Here is a 15,072-nt window from a genome sequence, read left to right on the forward strand (position 1 = left end):
AGTTCGGCGTTGGAGCTCGGCTGTAACAATACTCTTCGGATACAGTCCGGCGGTGGAGCTCGGATACATTCCGGCGTTGGGGCTCGGAAGCAGTCCGGCGTTGGTGCTCGGCTGCAAAAGATACCTCGAATGCAGTCCGGCGTTGGAGCTCGGACGCAAGAGGACACTGCCGCCCGGGAACAACTTCAAACCCAAGGTGTGGCATAATAAGAACAAGGCATAGATAAAGGCCGGAAACTTCAAAGGGCTCCTCGGATACCCGACGTGTAAACTCTTCGGATGCACTTCTGTGATCCTCAAGATCGAAGATGAGAAGATTTTTTGAACCAGTTTTCAAGACCGACGACCGAAGGTGAAGAACAGGGCGGAAGAATCGAGGAGCGTCCCCAACTTGAAGACCGGTTCAGGGGGCTACTGACGGTGTCCGGGACTAGGGGGTACTCACCACGTCGTCTCCCGATCAGTTAGACTCGGTCGAGGGCGCCCATGGCCGTATACTCATGGGCCAGTTCGAACAGCCCCTGCCGCATACAAGGAAGACTCCGTAAGACTTGGCGCCCAAGACAAGAACTCTCCTAAAACCCTAGGCCTCCGGTGTCTTATATAAACCGAGGCCAGGCTAGTCAATAGGCATCCCATATTCATTACTACAATCTCGTAGTAGATACATGTACTCTGTACTACACCCATATGAAAACAATCAAAAGCAGCATGTAGGGTATTATCTCTTCAAGAGAGCCCGAAGCTGGGTAAAACCCGGTGTCCATGTTTCCATCGCTCCAAGACGCCTAGCTTAGGACCCCTACTACGAGATACGCTGGATATTGAACCGACACCTGCCGCCCCTCGACCCTGCGGCGGAGCGTAGGCCAATGCGCAAGGTGCGGTGCGGGACGGCGAGGCTGGTGGCTGGGGGCCGCCGCCGCTGTGGTGGTTGAAGGGGCGGGAGCGCAAGAAGCGCAGGAAGGAGGAGTACAAGAAGAAAAGGCTCGAGCTTAAGCGCCTCAATGAGATGCCGCAGTTCCAGGGTGACCGGATCGGCGACCCCTACGCTGCAAAGAAGAAGAAGAAGTTCAAGCCGGTGGGGGCGTCGGGCTCCAAGCTGTCGCCCTCACTGCCCGCGGGCTCCTCCAAGGGCACGGCGGCCGAGCCCATTCCGGTCTAGGAAGCGGATGAGAGGGAGTGCTTCAAGTGCGGTCGGGCAGGGCACTTCCAGAGCACCTGCTCTTTCAAGCCGCTCTGCATCCTCTGCTCCCAGGAGGGCCACGTCTCGGCCAACTGCCCCTCCCGCGCCAAACCTCTCCTACTCCAGACTATGGGGCATGCCATTCCCAGCGGGGGCTTTTTCTGCCTTCAGTTCCCCGCGGATCTGCAGAGCGGGTTCGTGGTCAACGCTGCTATCCTTTCTGCAGCCCCGGGCCTGCTATCGAAGAAGATCTTGGAGGTGGAGCTGCCTCACCTGTTTGAGGGCGCTTGGGACTGGCAGGTGACCCAGATCGAAGCCGACCGCTTCTCGGTGGTCTTCCCAGACCCTGCCATGCTGCGAATGGCTACCCGCAGCGGCAAGTTATTCCTCTCCATCAACAACATCACTATGCTGATTCGGGATGTTGTGGCCGACGCGCCCAAAGGGGAGACCATGCCCGAGGTGTGGATTAAGCTGTGGGGCATCCCTCCGAAGCACCGTGGGGTGGACAGGCTGATGGCGAGGATGACTATGCTGGGCAGACCGCTGGTGGTGGATGAGCACTCCTTGATCCGCTCCGGCCCGGTGCGGATGCTCTTTGCTTGCCGCAAGCCAGAGAAGATGCGTGGGTCGGTCCAGATCTGGTTCAACGGGGAGGGTTTCCTCATCAAGCTGGAGCCGGAGCTCGATCCTCCCCGTCGCTCTGCGCCGGCGCCTGCCCCCTCCCCCACCTCCGTCTTCCAAGGACAAGGAACCGGACCATGGTGACAAGGACAAGACCCACGACAAGGGGCACGACAAGGACAACGAGGCAAGCATGGACGACAACTCCATCGACACTGCGGCGTCGGAGAAGCTTGGGCTCCGTGGAGAGGGCTCTCCGGCGGCTCACACCCGTAAAGCTATCGTCCCGGCTGCGGCGGCGGCGGTGGAGGTGGCGGTGCTGAATCAGTATGGTTCCAACTTGGGGTTGGCGACTCCCCCCTCGGTGGCCATGCTGGACAAGGGTATGACTGCGTCTTGCGGGACGGGCGTACCGGCGGGAGAGCGCACGCCGATGGTGCTTTCTGCCAGCACCCTCCTCCCCTCCCCGACCGGGTCGCCGGCCCCTGGAGGACATGGCGGAAGCAGGAGCGGCTCCGTGCAGCAAGCCAAGAAGTTGGCGGGGCGCAAAATCTCCGCAGAAGGCATCAGGCCCATGGAGCCGCTTGGCACCCCACCTACGCCACGCCAGCTGGTGATGGCCCTCGCCTCCCCCCTCGTGCAGCCGCTCGGTGGCGTGCTGCTCCAGGAGGCGACCAAGGTGGTGCCGGTCCCACAGGCCAAGAGGTCCAAGGTGGTGGCCGCGGCTCCGGTGCGCTCCAGCTCGCGCTCAAGGGGTGCCAAGGCGAACCTGTCGGCGCTGTAGAGGGCGCAACTCATCCAGGCCCAAAAAAACCTCGAGCACTCAGGTAACCCGACCCCTCGCTTTTCGGTTCTGCATGCGTTTTCAGATGATCACCTTAGTGAGGTGTTAGAAGATAGTGGGGTGGATGCGTCGTGTATTGGGGGCACGCGAGAGCTGATTCCCCTATTGCGCGCGAAGGAACAGGCGCAAGCTGCACTCGCAGCTGCGGCTGCGGCGCGCGCGGACTTGCAGGTGCAGGAGGCCGGGGCCCTCCTGGCACCAGCGGTTTGGCCCGATGAGGGGGTGTTGGCAACAGGGCTTGCCCCCCTCCCTCGCCATGCAGGGCCAAGGTGAGGCGTGTGGCCAAGGCGGTGTCTTCGAGAGGCATTCGCCCGCGCAACCGAATCATTTAGATGCGGGCCATCTTCTGGAATGTCCGTGGTTTCGGCCACGTGGGGCGTCGAACCCAGCTTAAGGAGTACATGCGGAAGGAGGGTATCGACATAGTTGGCTTGCAGGAGACCATTAAGGCTGATTTTCGCCACCATGAGCTGCTGGCAATCGACCCCCTGAAGAGGTTTTCCTGGAACCACCTTGCCGCGTCAGGGCACTCTGGGGGCATGCTTCTTGGCTTTGACCAAGCAGTCTATGAGGTGATAGCATGGGACGCTGGCACCTTTTTCTTGCTGCACACATTCGCCACCGCCAATCTCAGAGGGAGCTGGTGGTGATACAGGTCTACGGACCCGCTGATCACTCGAGATCGGCTGATTTCTTGGGCGAGGTGCAAGCCAAGGTGCTCGCGGTGAGCTCCTTGTTTATCCCCCTGGTCGTTGGAGGGGATTTCAACCAGCTGATCCGCTCGGGTGCGGACAAGAACAACGACAATATCAACTGGTCAAGGGTGACCATGTTTAATAACACCATTGCCAACATGGCTCTGCGCGAGGTGGCACGGGCTGGGGCTCGCTACACGTGGACAAACAAGCAGCTCTCCCCGGTGCGATGAGTACAAGACAAGAGTGTTTATCTCGCCGGACTGGGAGCTGGTCTACCCCTTATGCTCGCTAGTCGCGGAGACTAGGATCGGGTCAGACCACGTCCCGCTTATCCTTACCTCAGGGGAGGACAGAATCCGCCGAAGCCAGCGTTTCTTCTTCGAAATGGCTTGGTTCGAAAACCCTGACTTTAATTCCATCTTCAGGGCGAAGTGGAATTTCTCTGTTAGCCAGGTGGGTACCCAAAGAGGCCCAATGGAGTTTTGGATTGCGGCAGGGAGCCACCTCCAGGCTAGTCTCAAGGGTTGGGGGGCCAACTTGGGACGCCAGAACATGATGCTCAGGAAGAGTATCCTTGCGGAGATCGCGAATCTTGACCAACAGGCGGACGCGCGGCCGTTCTCTGAACCAGAATGGGCCTGTCGCTACGCGTTGGAAGACCAGGTGCAGTCCCTGCTACGTGCGGAAGAGGAATACTGGAGGCGCCGTGGTGGCCTAAAGTGGGTCCTCAAAGGCGACGCCAACACGAAATACTTCCATGCCTACGCTAATGGGCGAAGACGCAGATGTGTGATCCTTCGCCTGCAGTCAGAACAGGGGTTACTGCTAGCTCAGGCCGACATAGTGCGTCATGTGTACGACTTCTATGTCCAACTGATGGGGACGAGCGATGATCAGCAAGCCGGGATCCGTGCTGACATCTGGGACCCTTCCCAGCTCGTAACCGACCGGGAAAAAGAGGAGTTGGGGCTCGCGTTTCTACCCGAGGAGATCGACGCTACGCTCAGTAGCATGAAAACTGATACGGCGCCAGGCCCGGACGGGTGGCCCGTGGCAATGTTTAAACACTTCTTGTCGATCCTGCTGGGGCCAATCTTCGAGGTGTGTAACGGTTTCATGCGCGGGACAGTCGACATTTCTGGGCTAAACTTTGGCGTCCTCTCGCTCATCCATAAAGTGTTCAGAGCCGATGACATTCGTCAGTTTAGACCTATCGCACTTATCAATGTGCCTTTCAAGATCTGTTCCAAAGCAACCACTTCCCGCCTAGTCCCAATCATGCACCGCACCATTAGTCGCACACAAACTGCGTTCATCCGCGGCCGCAACATCTTGGAGGGCTCGCTCGCGCTGCAGGAGATCCTCCATGAGCTAAAACGCACTAAGGAACCGACCATTCTTCTGAAATTAGACTTCGAAAAAGCGTACGACCGCGTGAACTGGAATTTTTTGCGCCAAGTCCTGCTTAGCCGGGGTTTCTCGGCCATGTGGGTTCATCGGGTGATGCAGCTGGTCTCGGGTGGCCAGACTGCGATCTCGAACAACGGGGAAGTAGGGAGCTTCTTCCGGAATAAACGGGGATTGCGTCAGGGTGACCCGATGTCCCTGCTACTTTTCAATTTTGTTGTGGACGCCCTTGCTGCTATGCTTCGGAGGGTGACCACGGATGGCCACATCAAAGGGGTGGTGGGCCACCTCGTCCCAGGGGGGATATCGCACTTGTAGTACGCAGACGATACTCTGCTACTGTCCCAACCGAACACTCACAGCATTGCAACGGTGAAAGCCTTGCTGCTGAGTTTTGAGTTGATGTCCGGCCTCAAAATCAATTTTCACAAGTGCGAAGTGCTATCTATGGGGATAGATAGCAAGGAGGGGCGCCGTGTAGCGGACCTCCTCAATTGTAATGTGGGAAAGTTCCCCTTCACATACTTAGGTTTGCCCCTAGCGCCACGTAGGATGACCATAGAGGAATGGGCACCCCTAAATGGCAAAGTGGGCAAGAAAGTGAGCCCCTGGCGTGGCAAGTTCATGTCCTCGGCGGCTAGGCTCGTCTTGACCAACTCGAGTCTATCCTCGCTCCCCATGTTTGCTATGGGTCTTTTCCTTTTGGCCGAGGGGGTTCACGCCAAATTGGACATGCCAAGAGCCCGCTTCTCTTGGGAAGGATCGGGTCTCAAACGCAAATACCATATGGTCAAATGGGAAGCGGTCTGCAGGCCCAAGTCCATGGGAGGACTAGGAATCACCAATACCAGACTTCAAAACATCGCGCTAATGTGCAAGTGGATCTGGAAGCTCACGCAAGGGGCGATGGGCTTATGGGCCGATATCCTTAGGGCGAAATACTTTCCCAACGGGAAGTTTTTCGATGCAGCGACGAGGGGATCCCCTTTCTGGCAGGATTTGCAGGCTATCAGACCGGCTTTTGACAGGGGGGCAAATTCACCGTTGGCAATGGCCGCTCCACCCGTTTTTGGCTTGACCTTTGGGTGGGCACACGTCCCCTTTGGGAGGATTTCCCAGACTTATATGCACTGGCGGTGCACCGTAACCTTTGGGTGGCAGAGGCCTTGGTTTCCCCACAGGCCATTGCCTTCTGCCGTAATCTTAATGCACCAGAATCAGCAAGGTGGGGCTCCTTGCTGGAGCTGGTTTCTTCCGTTGCGCTGACAAACGAGCCAGACAGGGTGTCGTGGCATCTAAACGCCTCCGGGAAGTTTTCGATCAAGTCCTTATACAACAAACTGTGCCAAGGGTCGGTACGGAGGGAGGTGAAAGGACTTTGGCTTGCGCGCATTCCGCTGAAGATCAAAGTGTTTCTTTGGCAAATGTTCCGGGATAGCCTTCCCACGTCCCTCAACATTGCAAAACGGAATGGCCCGGCAACGGGTCCTTGTGCATTATGTGGGAATCCCGAGAACGCAAACCACGTTTTCTTCCTATGCCCTTTAGCTAGGTTTGCTTGGAGCACTTTGCGCGAGGCAGCCGGCGTCCCATGGGACCCACGCTCCTCTTCCGATCTTGTAGGACTTCTGGACTCGGTCCAAGGTCAACTCAAGCGCGTGATGTGGATTAGTATTGGGGCCATGTTATGGTCCTTATGGCTAACCTGCAACAAATTTACCATTGAGGGATCTTTCCCATCGCACTAATATCATATGCAAATGTTCTATCCTACTGCAGCAGTGGAGTCCGTTGACGAAGCGGAAGGACTCTGAGATGATGAAGCACGCGCAAGATCGAGTTCACCAGGTTTACGTGGCGGCTGGGGAGCCGGCGCCTCCTCCCTGCCGTAGGGAGTGATCTTTTGTTTTCTGTCTCGCGAGCCTTCGCGCTCTTGTCCATGGGCTTCGGCCTTGTATCATGCTCGCCGCCCGGCTACGAACCCACCCTGCCTTAGTCGCTAGCTTTGCCTGTGGCGTATGCTTTTGGTTAGTCCATGTAATGACCGTTTCGTGATGCTACTCTGCATGTTTCGTCGTGGGCTTTATTAATTTAAAGCCGGACACTCCCAGCGTCTTCGTTCTAAAAAAAACACAAAACGAGGCGTGAACTGTTCCCAACAGAGACCTTGGTGGCAGCCGCGAAATTATCTTTGTCTTTATCACAACAAGGGTTCCCAAAATTGACCCAAGGCTTGACGGGCTGCATCCAAGCAGCCCACAACCAGCCGATGCGAAGGGCAGCGGCAAATTTCGCTAAATTGAGGATGCCTAGATCACCATGAACCTTTGATTTGCACACCTGCTCCCAATTGATCTGACATTTCTGTCAATGACCTTGTCGCAGCACTCCGTGATTAGCCTAATCTGACTTGGTTTGTGCCAAATGAACTTGCGAGTATCAAGTCCATGAACTAGCCCATTACATTTTATAATTTCTTGACCTAGAGAGAAAATCAGTATGCCAAGTTTGTATACCTTCAGTGCAACTACACTTTAAATTTATCTAGCCAACTACCAACGAAAACAGGGGCGTCCTTCCAAGTGAAATTTCGCGCACAATGCTTTGAAATAAACTGGACCTTGTAGAACTTCGAATCAATATTTTAATCCGGACACTAGGCATTAGCCGACTGATTACTAACTAAAATGCTGTCCAAAGCAGCTAATAGTAACTTGATTGCTGGACTGTGCACTGAAGTCTGCACTGGAGGGATTATTTTCTGCAATATGCTGATGATACTCTTCTCTTTTTGGATAACAACATTTCTCATGCCTCCAACCTCAAAACTGTCCTAACCTGTTTTGAGCAGGTTTCTGGGATAAGGATCAATTACTCTAAGAGTGAGTTGATTCCAATTAACATGGTAGATTCTGAATTTCTACCTTTCCTTTCTGTCCTGGATTGCAAAGGGGGGTGCTTCCCTATTAAATACCTTGGTATCCCCCTTCACCATGACAAACTCAGGAAAGAGGATATCCAACCTCTATTAGATAAGATTATGAAAAGAATTGCTGGCTGGAGAGGTAAGCTCCTCTCCTATAGAGGTAGACTTATTTTGATCCAGGCTTGCCTAGCCAGTATTCCTATTTACTTACTGTCTTTCTTCAAATTCCGTAAATGGGCTATTGAGATGATAAATTCCCAAATGGCTAACTGTTTGTGGAATGACTTTGAAGGCCATAGGAAACTTCACCTAACCAACTGGAGGTTGGTGTGTATGAAGAAAGAATTTGGAGGTTTGGGAATCCCAAACCTCCAAGATATCAACTTATGTCTGTTAGGTTCTTGGGTGAAAAGATATTATGAGGGTGATGGTAAACCTTGGAAAATGATCATTGATCACAAATACATGACCGGTAAGGTCAATGTTTTTGCCCCTAACCTATCCCCCAGCGCTTCTAGGTTCTGGAAGGGGTTGAAAACCATCATCCAAGCGCTGAAATTTGGTTATATGTGGAAGATTGGGTCGGGAGAAAAAGTTAGATTTTGGGAAGATACCTGGTTCGGTACCTCTCCCTTAGATGTGCAATTCTGGCCTATCTACTCTATTTGCAATGAACAGGCCAAAAGTGTTAGGGAGGTCTGGGATGGTACGCAACTTAATCTCACATTTAGAAGAAATTTCGATGATAGGCTCATGGAGCAATGGTACCAACTAGTAGAGATAGCTGGTAGCCTGACCCTCACCAATGACACTGATGGCCTTATCTGGCAACTAGAGAACAAAGGAGTTTACTCCACAAGTTCACTCTACCATGTGATCAACTTCAGGGGGGGTGCAGCCAGTCTTCATCCCCTCAGTTTGGAATCTTAAAATTCCTCCAAAAATTCATGTCTTCCTGTGGCTCCTTGCCAACAACAAACTGATGACTAGTGATAACCTTAGGAAAAGACAAATTATTAAGCCACTAGATTGTGTGTTCTGCTCTGAGGCTGAAACATGCTCTCATTTGTTCTTTGGTTGTGTGGTCTCTAGACAGATTTGGCCTCTGATCTCAAGTCATTTCGAGGTGGATACTGGAATTGATTTTGAATCGGTGGCCAAATTCTGGATTGCTAACAAACAACATGCTGCACTCAACACTGTTAATGCTGCTGTACTTTGGTGTATCTGGAAATATAGGAACTCTATGATTTTCAATAACACCTTATGAACATCGATTAAGCAGGTGCTGAGGCTGATCTTAAAAACTATCAAGAACTGGGGGATATTGTCCTCGGATGGAGCTGTGGAAAGGCTGGAGGCCTTCACAACACACCTTGCGACTCATCTGAGACAACCGCTGATGCTCAATGGCTGATCCTGAAGAATTCGGATACCCCGCTGGTGGCCCCATGGGACAAGCTGAAGATCTCAGACGACACAGCGGGCTTTTCATCACCCTCCAAGAAGCGCTCCGAAGCTGCAACGATTTCAAGCCCAACCTCGACCCTGATGGCTGCCTGGTCCCCTCAAGCGGTGACTGCGCCGCCACTGAAATCGCGCAGGGCCTCTCAGGAGCTGATCTGCACTTAATATGGGGTAGCTGTGTGTGGGCGCTTATGGTCCGTGTCTTTGCCGCTTTGATTCTGTAAGCTTGTAGCAAAACTTGTGTGCACTTCGACGCAGTCATTTCCTTGAACTGCTCCTCTAAGTGAGCTGATGTAAGACACTTTTGGTTTCATTCGATAATGGAACAGGGGAGGAGCCTCCCTGTTCTTCTAAAAATTAGCCGACTGATTCCCTTGAGAAATCAGTTAGCTCGTCGACCATCCTTTCCCCGAGTGCAGAGCTGTTGGTTTGATGCACGGAACGTCTTCTTGTATACACCCCACGCAACAGAGATTTCCCACACCTCACTGTCACCAATCTCATTGCCATACCTCGCATACCCCATCTCTTGCAGTATTGGCACGCTGGCCCTGCAGCATCGCTCATGGGATCCACATCACCGCTCCCAGACGCCTCGCTGAAACATTCGGCACCAACGTGCTTATTGCAGGAGAGAATGCCTCCCTAGAAGCACGGACGAGATTTCAACATATGGTTTCTAGGGCGATGGCTTACGCAAATTCCCAGAGAGTTCTATAAAGCTCTAGCGCAACAGAAACACATGGAAAAAATGCTTCCCCTGGTCGCTCGTGCAAGCCCTCGCGAGCATCCCTCATGCCACCGCCTACCTCCCTCCCTCCCTTTTCCTCTCCTGGCCGCCGTCGGGCAAACCGCGCGGCGGCGGTGGCGGGCGGGCCTCTTCAGCCCTCTCTTATTTGCTGGTGAGGGTGCAACTCACAACAGCGTTGTAGTCCTTCGATGCAGCGAGGCTGCGACTGATGCCCACGATGATGGCGTGCGGCTACGATGTAGGTGCGGCTAAGCGGTGGCGGACCTTCGCGGCGGGTCTCTCGTAGTTCGTTTCCCTAACCCTACATTCCGCGCGTGCATTGCAGACCGATGCGTTGATTTTCCTGTGTCCGTGGTGTGGGTGAGCTCTTGCTCATGGCGGTTTTGGCTAGTGGACTGTGGTATCCCCGTCCTAGCCCATTAGAGGGGGTAGCATGGGACTTCGGATCTGACCACGCCGTGGTAGTGGTGATCTGATGGCGTGGCGTGGTGGACAGATGCGTTATTGTCTGCTTACCTCCATCCCAATCCAGATGGCATTGGATTGGGGTGGTCCGTGTGGACGGATACACGTCCTGACCTGCACAAAGTCATGCGTACAGGTTCGTCCGGGGTGAAATGAAGGTGCCTTTGCACCTGTTCCTCCTGTGACGGTGCCCAACGGCTTGGTGCTGCCGTCTCATCTTGGCTATGTGGGTAGAAATGGGAGGGATGGCAGGTGATCCTGGTGTCACCGTGGCTTCTGTGGTGGCAGCTCCCTGCAATAGTAGGAAAAGGGGCTTTTACCCCGGTTCATAAGGGCCTTTAGTCCCGGTTCGGGAACCGGGACTAAAGGGTCGTTACTAATGCCCTAGCCCTTTAGTCCCGGTTCTTACACGAACCGGGACTAAAGGCCGTCCACGTGGCCAGTGCGGGGAGCCCAGGTAGGAGGGCCTTTGGTCCCGGTTGGTGCCACCAACCGGGACCAATAGGCATCCACGCGTCAGCCCCTAGCAGGAGCTGAGGTTCTTGTTTTTTTTGAAAGGGGGTGGTTTAGGGGTTTTGGGGGGTTAATTTAGGTGTTTCATATATTGTGTTAGCTAGCTAATTAATAGAGAGAAGTGTCCCCTCTTATCTCCGTGCTTGGTCGACGCTACGTACTATATACGTATGGAGAGGAGTAGACACGCTAGCTAGTAATCAAATGAAGGAAACAGAAGATCGTCATGAACATATGCAGACAGAGAGAAGTGATATCGACCACCTCTCCTTCTCCGAGATATTGGTCGAACAACAAGTTCTCGTATATCTATCCACACTACCGGCTACATATATACAATAATTATCTCTTACAATACAATCTCCTAATTATATTGTAGGAACACAGGGTCCACATAGTATTCTCCGTTTTCAGCGATCACGTGGTCAAGGAAGAATGCCGTCAATTCCTCTTGAATTCCTCGCATACGATCTTCTGCTAGGAGTTGATCCCGCTTCCGAAAAATCTAATTTGAAGAAGGGGGTCAATACATATATATATGAATAAATGAAACTCAACACAAATGATGGTAATAAAATAAAACTGTGAATATTATTGCTTACGCACTTCATATTGTTATTCAGTGTAGCCCCGCTCACAGGTATGGTAGCGGATGGACTCGCAAACGTAGTATCCACAGTAATTATTCGCGGGTTGCTGCCACAACCACTTTACAAGAAATAGAGGTCAATCAAACTGATAAGCAAGCATGCTAAATGGTATTGATCAAACTAGCGCTTGAATCACTAGGAGATGCGCGGAACATGCTACTATAGTACTTACTTTCGGGTGTCTAAATTGCAGCTGGTTCGGCAGTCCCGGGGCTTTTGAGGTGAATTTTCTCCAAACCCTGCCAGACAAAGAAAACAATTACTTGATATCAGGAAATGAACAAAGTTGCTAATATGGTGGATAATGATCGATTTAACTTACTTCTGGAGCATTTGAGTCATGTTCGCATAGTCCTGGGGATCTTTTCGTCTCGAGTCTAAGACGGTTACTACTCCCGGCTCAAGCTTAATCTCTAGGAGAATATAGTGGAAGCTGCGCATGCATGCATAAGTCATCAATTACATTACCATAACCTGGACTAATAAGGGAAACCGAATATGGAGAAGACAATAAAACTCACTTGAAGTTGTAAGGAAAGAGTATTATATCTTTGTTTTGATTTAATACCAACGATTGTAGCAAGTTGGCCTCGGCTTATTTGGGATGTTTTTCAACCGTATATGCATCTATGAGATTTGTGTTGATGAACCCAATATCACCGATTTGTCTTTTCTTCAATTCGGCGATCTTCAATCTGCATAATATAGTGAGGATAAGTATAAATACATGCAATGAAAGAGCTGACCTATATAGAGAGACTTAATGACAGAAGTAGTACTACTTACAGACAGTAGCAAGTGATCGTTGTTTTATCGAGGGACTTTAGATTGTAAAACTGGAAGAAATCCTCAAATGGAACATTCAGCAGTTCAATTCCAACGAGGTCATGCTCCGGTTTAACTCTCAGCGTCAAACTACTCATCCCATCAGACTCTCTGCAGGTTTTCATGTACCAATCATGTAGTCTTCGCATCATCGTGCTTAGAGATCTGATATCTTTGACGAGAGGCTTCCCGTAATGGTATTCGTGGTTGTCCACCTCCATGATTTCATAATGTACATCGTCGGGCAGGTAATCTCCAAGATTGCTATAACCAGGCACCATACCCGGATCATTAGCGACGATGTCTTTTGACACCTTGAGCGGGGGGCACGATTGGTTCGCTTGTTCGCCGAGCTGGGCAATTTTTTCCTAGCTTGTCGTTCTTTCATCCTTTTATCACTGACAGTACTTCCCGACCGCTCCGCTTCGGCATATGCCTTTCCAAGAACGCGCTCATAGTTGCCTCTTGGCGGAGACTTTGGTGGTTTTGTCAGGGCAGCCAGAGTGCGCTTTGCTTTCACCGGATCTACCTTCTCCTCCGGAGGTGGATGTTTCTTTGCTTTGACCCCTTCAAAGAAGTTCTTCACTTCGGCTCGCACGATCTTCGCGTTCTCCTCCTCGGTCCTCTCATATGGTAACTTCTCTGGAGTCTTCAGAGAAGGACCGAATTTGTATTGCCTCCCGCCTCTGGCAGCTGTACTGCTAGACGCCGGCAGAGCAGACGGAGCGGCTGCGGCTGTCTTCTTTCCTTGCTTATGAGGCGGAGGAGAAGGACTACGACGCGCCGGAGCAACCGCAGCGGTGGCGGGTCTCTTCCGCCCTTGCTGACGAGGCGGAGAAGGAGGAGGCTGGCTGCCCTGGCGCGCCGGCGCTGGCGGAGAAGGAGGCGGAGTGCCGCCACGCGCCGGAGAAGGAGGCTGAGTGCCCTGATCACTCGCCGGAGGAGGAGGCGGAGGAGGAGGCGGAGTGCCCTTACTCGCCGGAGCCGTCCAGTTCGGAAGCTTGATGAGCTCAATCCGCCATAGGCATGGAGTCTTCAGAGCTAAACCCAGCCGAGTCTCCCCTTCACCGGTAGGGTGGTCAAGCTGGAGGTCCTCAAATCCCTCCGTTATTTCATCCACCATCACCCTAGCATATCCTTCTGGAATCGGCCGGCAGTGGTAGGTTGCGCCGGGTTCAGTAGGTAAAACAGAGCCAACAGCCGCCTTGACTTTCAAGTTCTGCCATTCCGCCATAAGGTGGCAATGTTGAGACTCCGTGATAGCATCCACGGGGTAGCTAGGAGTAGCCGCATGCTCCAGCTGAGGCAGCTCGGTGGAAGCCACGCTGCTTCTACACTGAGATGGCGGTGTAGCTTCGGGGGCAGTTTCGGCATCTCTATTGCCGTCTCGTTCCTCTAGCACTTGAACCCTTTCGTGCAGACGCTGAATTTGGATCTGCTCCACTTTTTTCCTCCTTTCCTGGGTTTTGTAACCACCCGCGTCCGGAAAACCAGCCTTCCACGGAACGGAGCCTGGCGTGCCTCGTGTCCGTCCAGGGTGCTCAGGATTCCCGAGGGCCATTGTGAGCTCGTCGTTCTCTCTGTCTGGAACGAACGTCCCTTGCTGCACTGCATCGATATAGTGCTTAAGCTTCTTGACGGGTATTGCAAGTTGCTCGTCCGTCCAACGACACCTCCTTGATACAGGGTCCAAGGTTCCGCCAGCCCCGAAGAATCAAGTCCGGCAACGGTCTGGCCAGTTCATTGTCTCTGGTTCGATCCCTTTATCAAGCAGATCCCTCTCAGACTTGGCCCACTTAGGCCGGGCTTTGAGGTAGCCACCTGACCCCGTGCGATGGTGAAGCTTCTTCTTCGCAGCATTTTGCTTGTTTGTCGCTGACATCTTCTTACTCTTTTCCGATGTCTTGTGGGCCACAAATGCGGGCCAGTGATCTCTGATCTTCTCATACCGGCCGACGAATTCCGGTGTCTCTTCTTTGTCGACAAAAGTTTTCAGCTCATTCTTCCACCTCCTGAATAGGTCTGCCATCTTCTTAAGAGCATGAGACTTGATTAATTGCTCTATAACTGGCTTCTCCGGATCCTCCTCTGGTGGTAGGGTGAAATTTGCCTTCAGCTCAGTCCAAAGATCATCTTTCTGCATATCATTGACATAAGACACCTCAGGGTCTTCCTTCTTAGGCTTATACCATTGGTGGATGCTGATCGGGATCTTGTCCCTAAATAGAACCCCGCACTGAGTAGCAAAAGCATCCTTTGTCCGGAGGGGTTCAATCGGTTGGCCGTCGCGCGCAATTGCTGTGATCTCAAACCTTTCATCCGAGCGCAACTTTCTCTTCGGGCCTCGTCTCTTTACCGCAGTTGTGCTCGATCCGGAGGGCTAGAAAAAAGAAGAAAGACGAGTGTTAATTAATATGTGTACATACCAAAACAATGAATGCATCAATTAGCTAGTCAGCACAGGCTTAACTAATATATTTACCTGGCCGGACTCTGTTCGGTCACCGGAGCCGTCACCACGGGCTCCTTCTTGCACCAGCATTGGGTCACCGGAGCCATCATAATCATGTCTTTCCTCCTCCACTCTTCGATCACCGCAGCCTGCTTCTTCACCCTGTTCTTCCAGACCATCATTGTCGTTAAGATACGACAAGATATCACCTCCGGCTAAGATTATGTCCCCCAACACATCTTCTGCTTACTCATCTCGTCCATG

At 52.5% G+C, this 15,072-nt stretch overlaps 2 protein-coding genes across 2 annotated transcripts; both read left to right on the plus strand.

Moving 5' to 3' along the window:
* Window positions 1–1,012: 1,012 nt before the first annotated feature.
* Window positions 1,013–1,954, plus strand: LOC141042580 (uncharacterized). Its single transcript, XM_073511419.1, has 2 exons — window positions 1,013–1,159; window positions 1,259–1,954. The coding sequence occupies exons 1-2, from the start codon at window positions 1,013–1,015 to the stop codon at window positions 1,952–1,954; spliced, it is 843 nt and encodes a 280-aa protein (XP_073367520.1).
* Window positions 1,955–2,986: 1,032 nt separating this feature from the next.
* Window positions 2,987–3,582, plus strand: LOC109746280 (uncharacterized). Its single transcript, XM_020327349.1, has 2 exons — window positions 2,987–3,226; window positions 3,289–3,582. Exons 1-2 carry the CDS (start codon window positions 2,987–2,989, stop codon window positions 3,580–3,582), a joined length of 534 nt encoding a protein of 177 aa, XP_020182938.1.
* The last annotated feature ends 11,490 nt before the right edge of the window (window positions 3,583–15,072 follow it).

Source organism: Aegilops tauschii, chromosome 3 (genome assembly GCF_002575655.3).
Source record: "Aegilops tauschii subsp. strangulata cultivar AL8/78 chromosome 3, Aet v6.0, whole genome shotgun sequence".
NCBI classification, from domain to species: domain Eukaryota; kingdom Viridiplantae; phylum Streptophyta; class Magnoliopsida; order Poales; family Poaceae; genus Aegilops; species Aegilops tauschii.

Bases quoted from the DNA above. Each gene is read 5' to 3' on its own strand.
- LOC141042580 (XM_073511419.1), top strand. From the start codon at position 1,013: ATGCCGCAGTTCCAGGGTGACCGGATCGGCGACCCCTACGCTGCAAAG. The intron at 1,160-1,258 runs GTCTAGGAAGCG...CTCTGCTCCCAG, and splicing joins CGGCGGCCGAGCCCATTCCG to GAGGGCCACGTCTCGGCCAA.
- LOC109746280 (XM_020327349.1), top strand. From the start codon at position 2,987: ATGCGGGCCATCTTCTGGAATGTCCGTGGTTTCGGCCACGTGGGGCGT. The intron at 3,227-3,288 runs GTGATAGCATGG...CGCCAATCTCAG, and splicing joins TTGACCAAGCAGTCTATGAG to AGGGAGCTGGTGGTGATACA.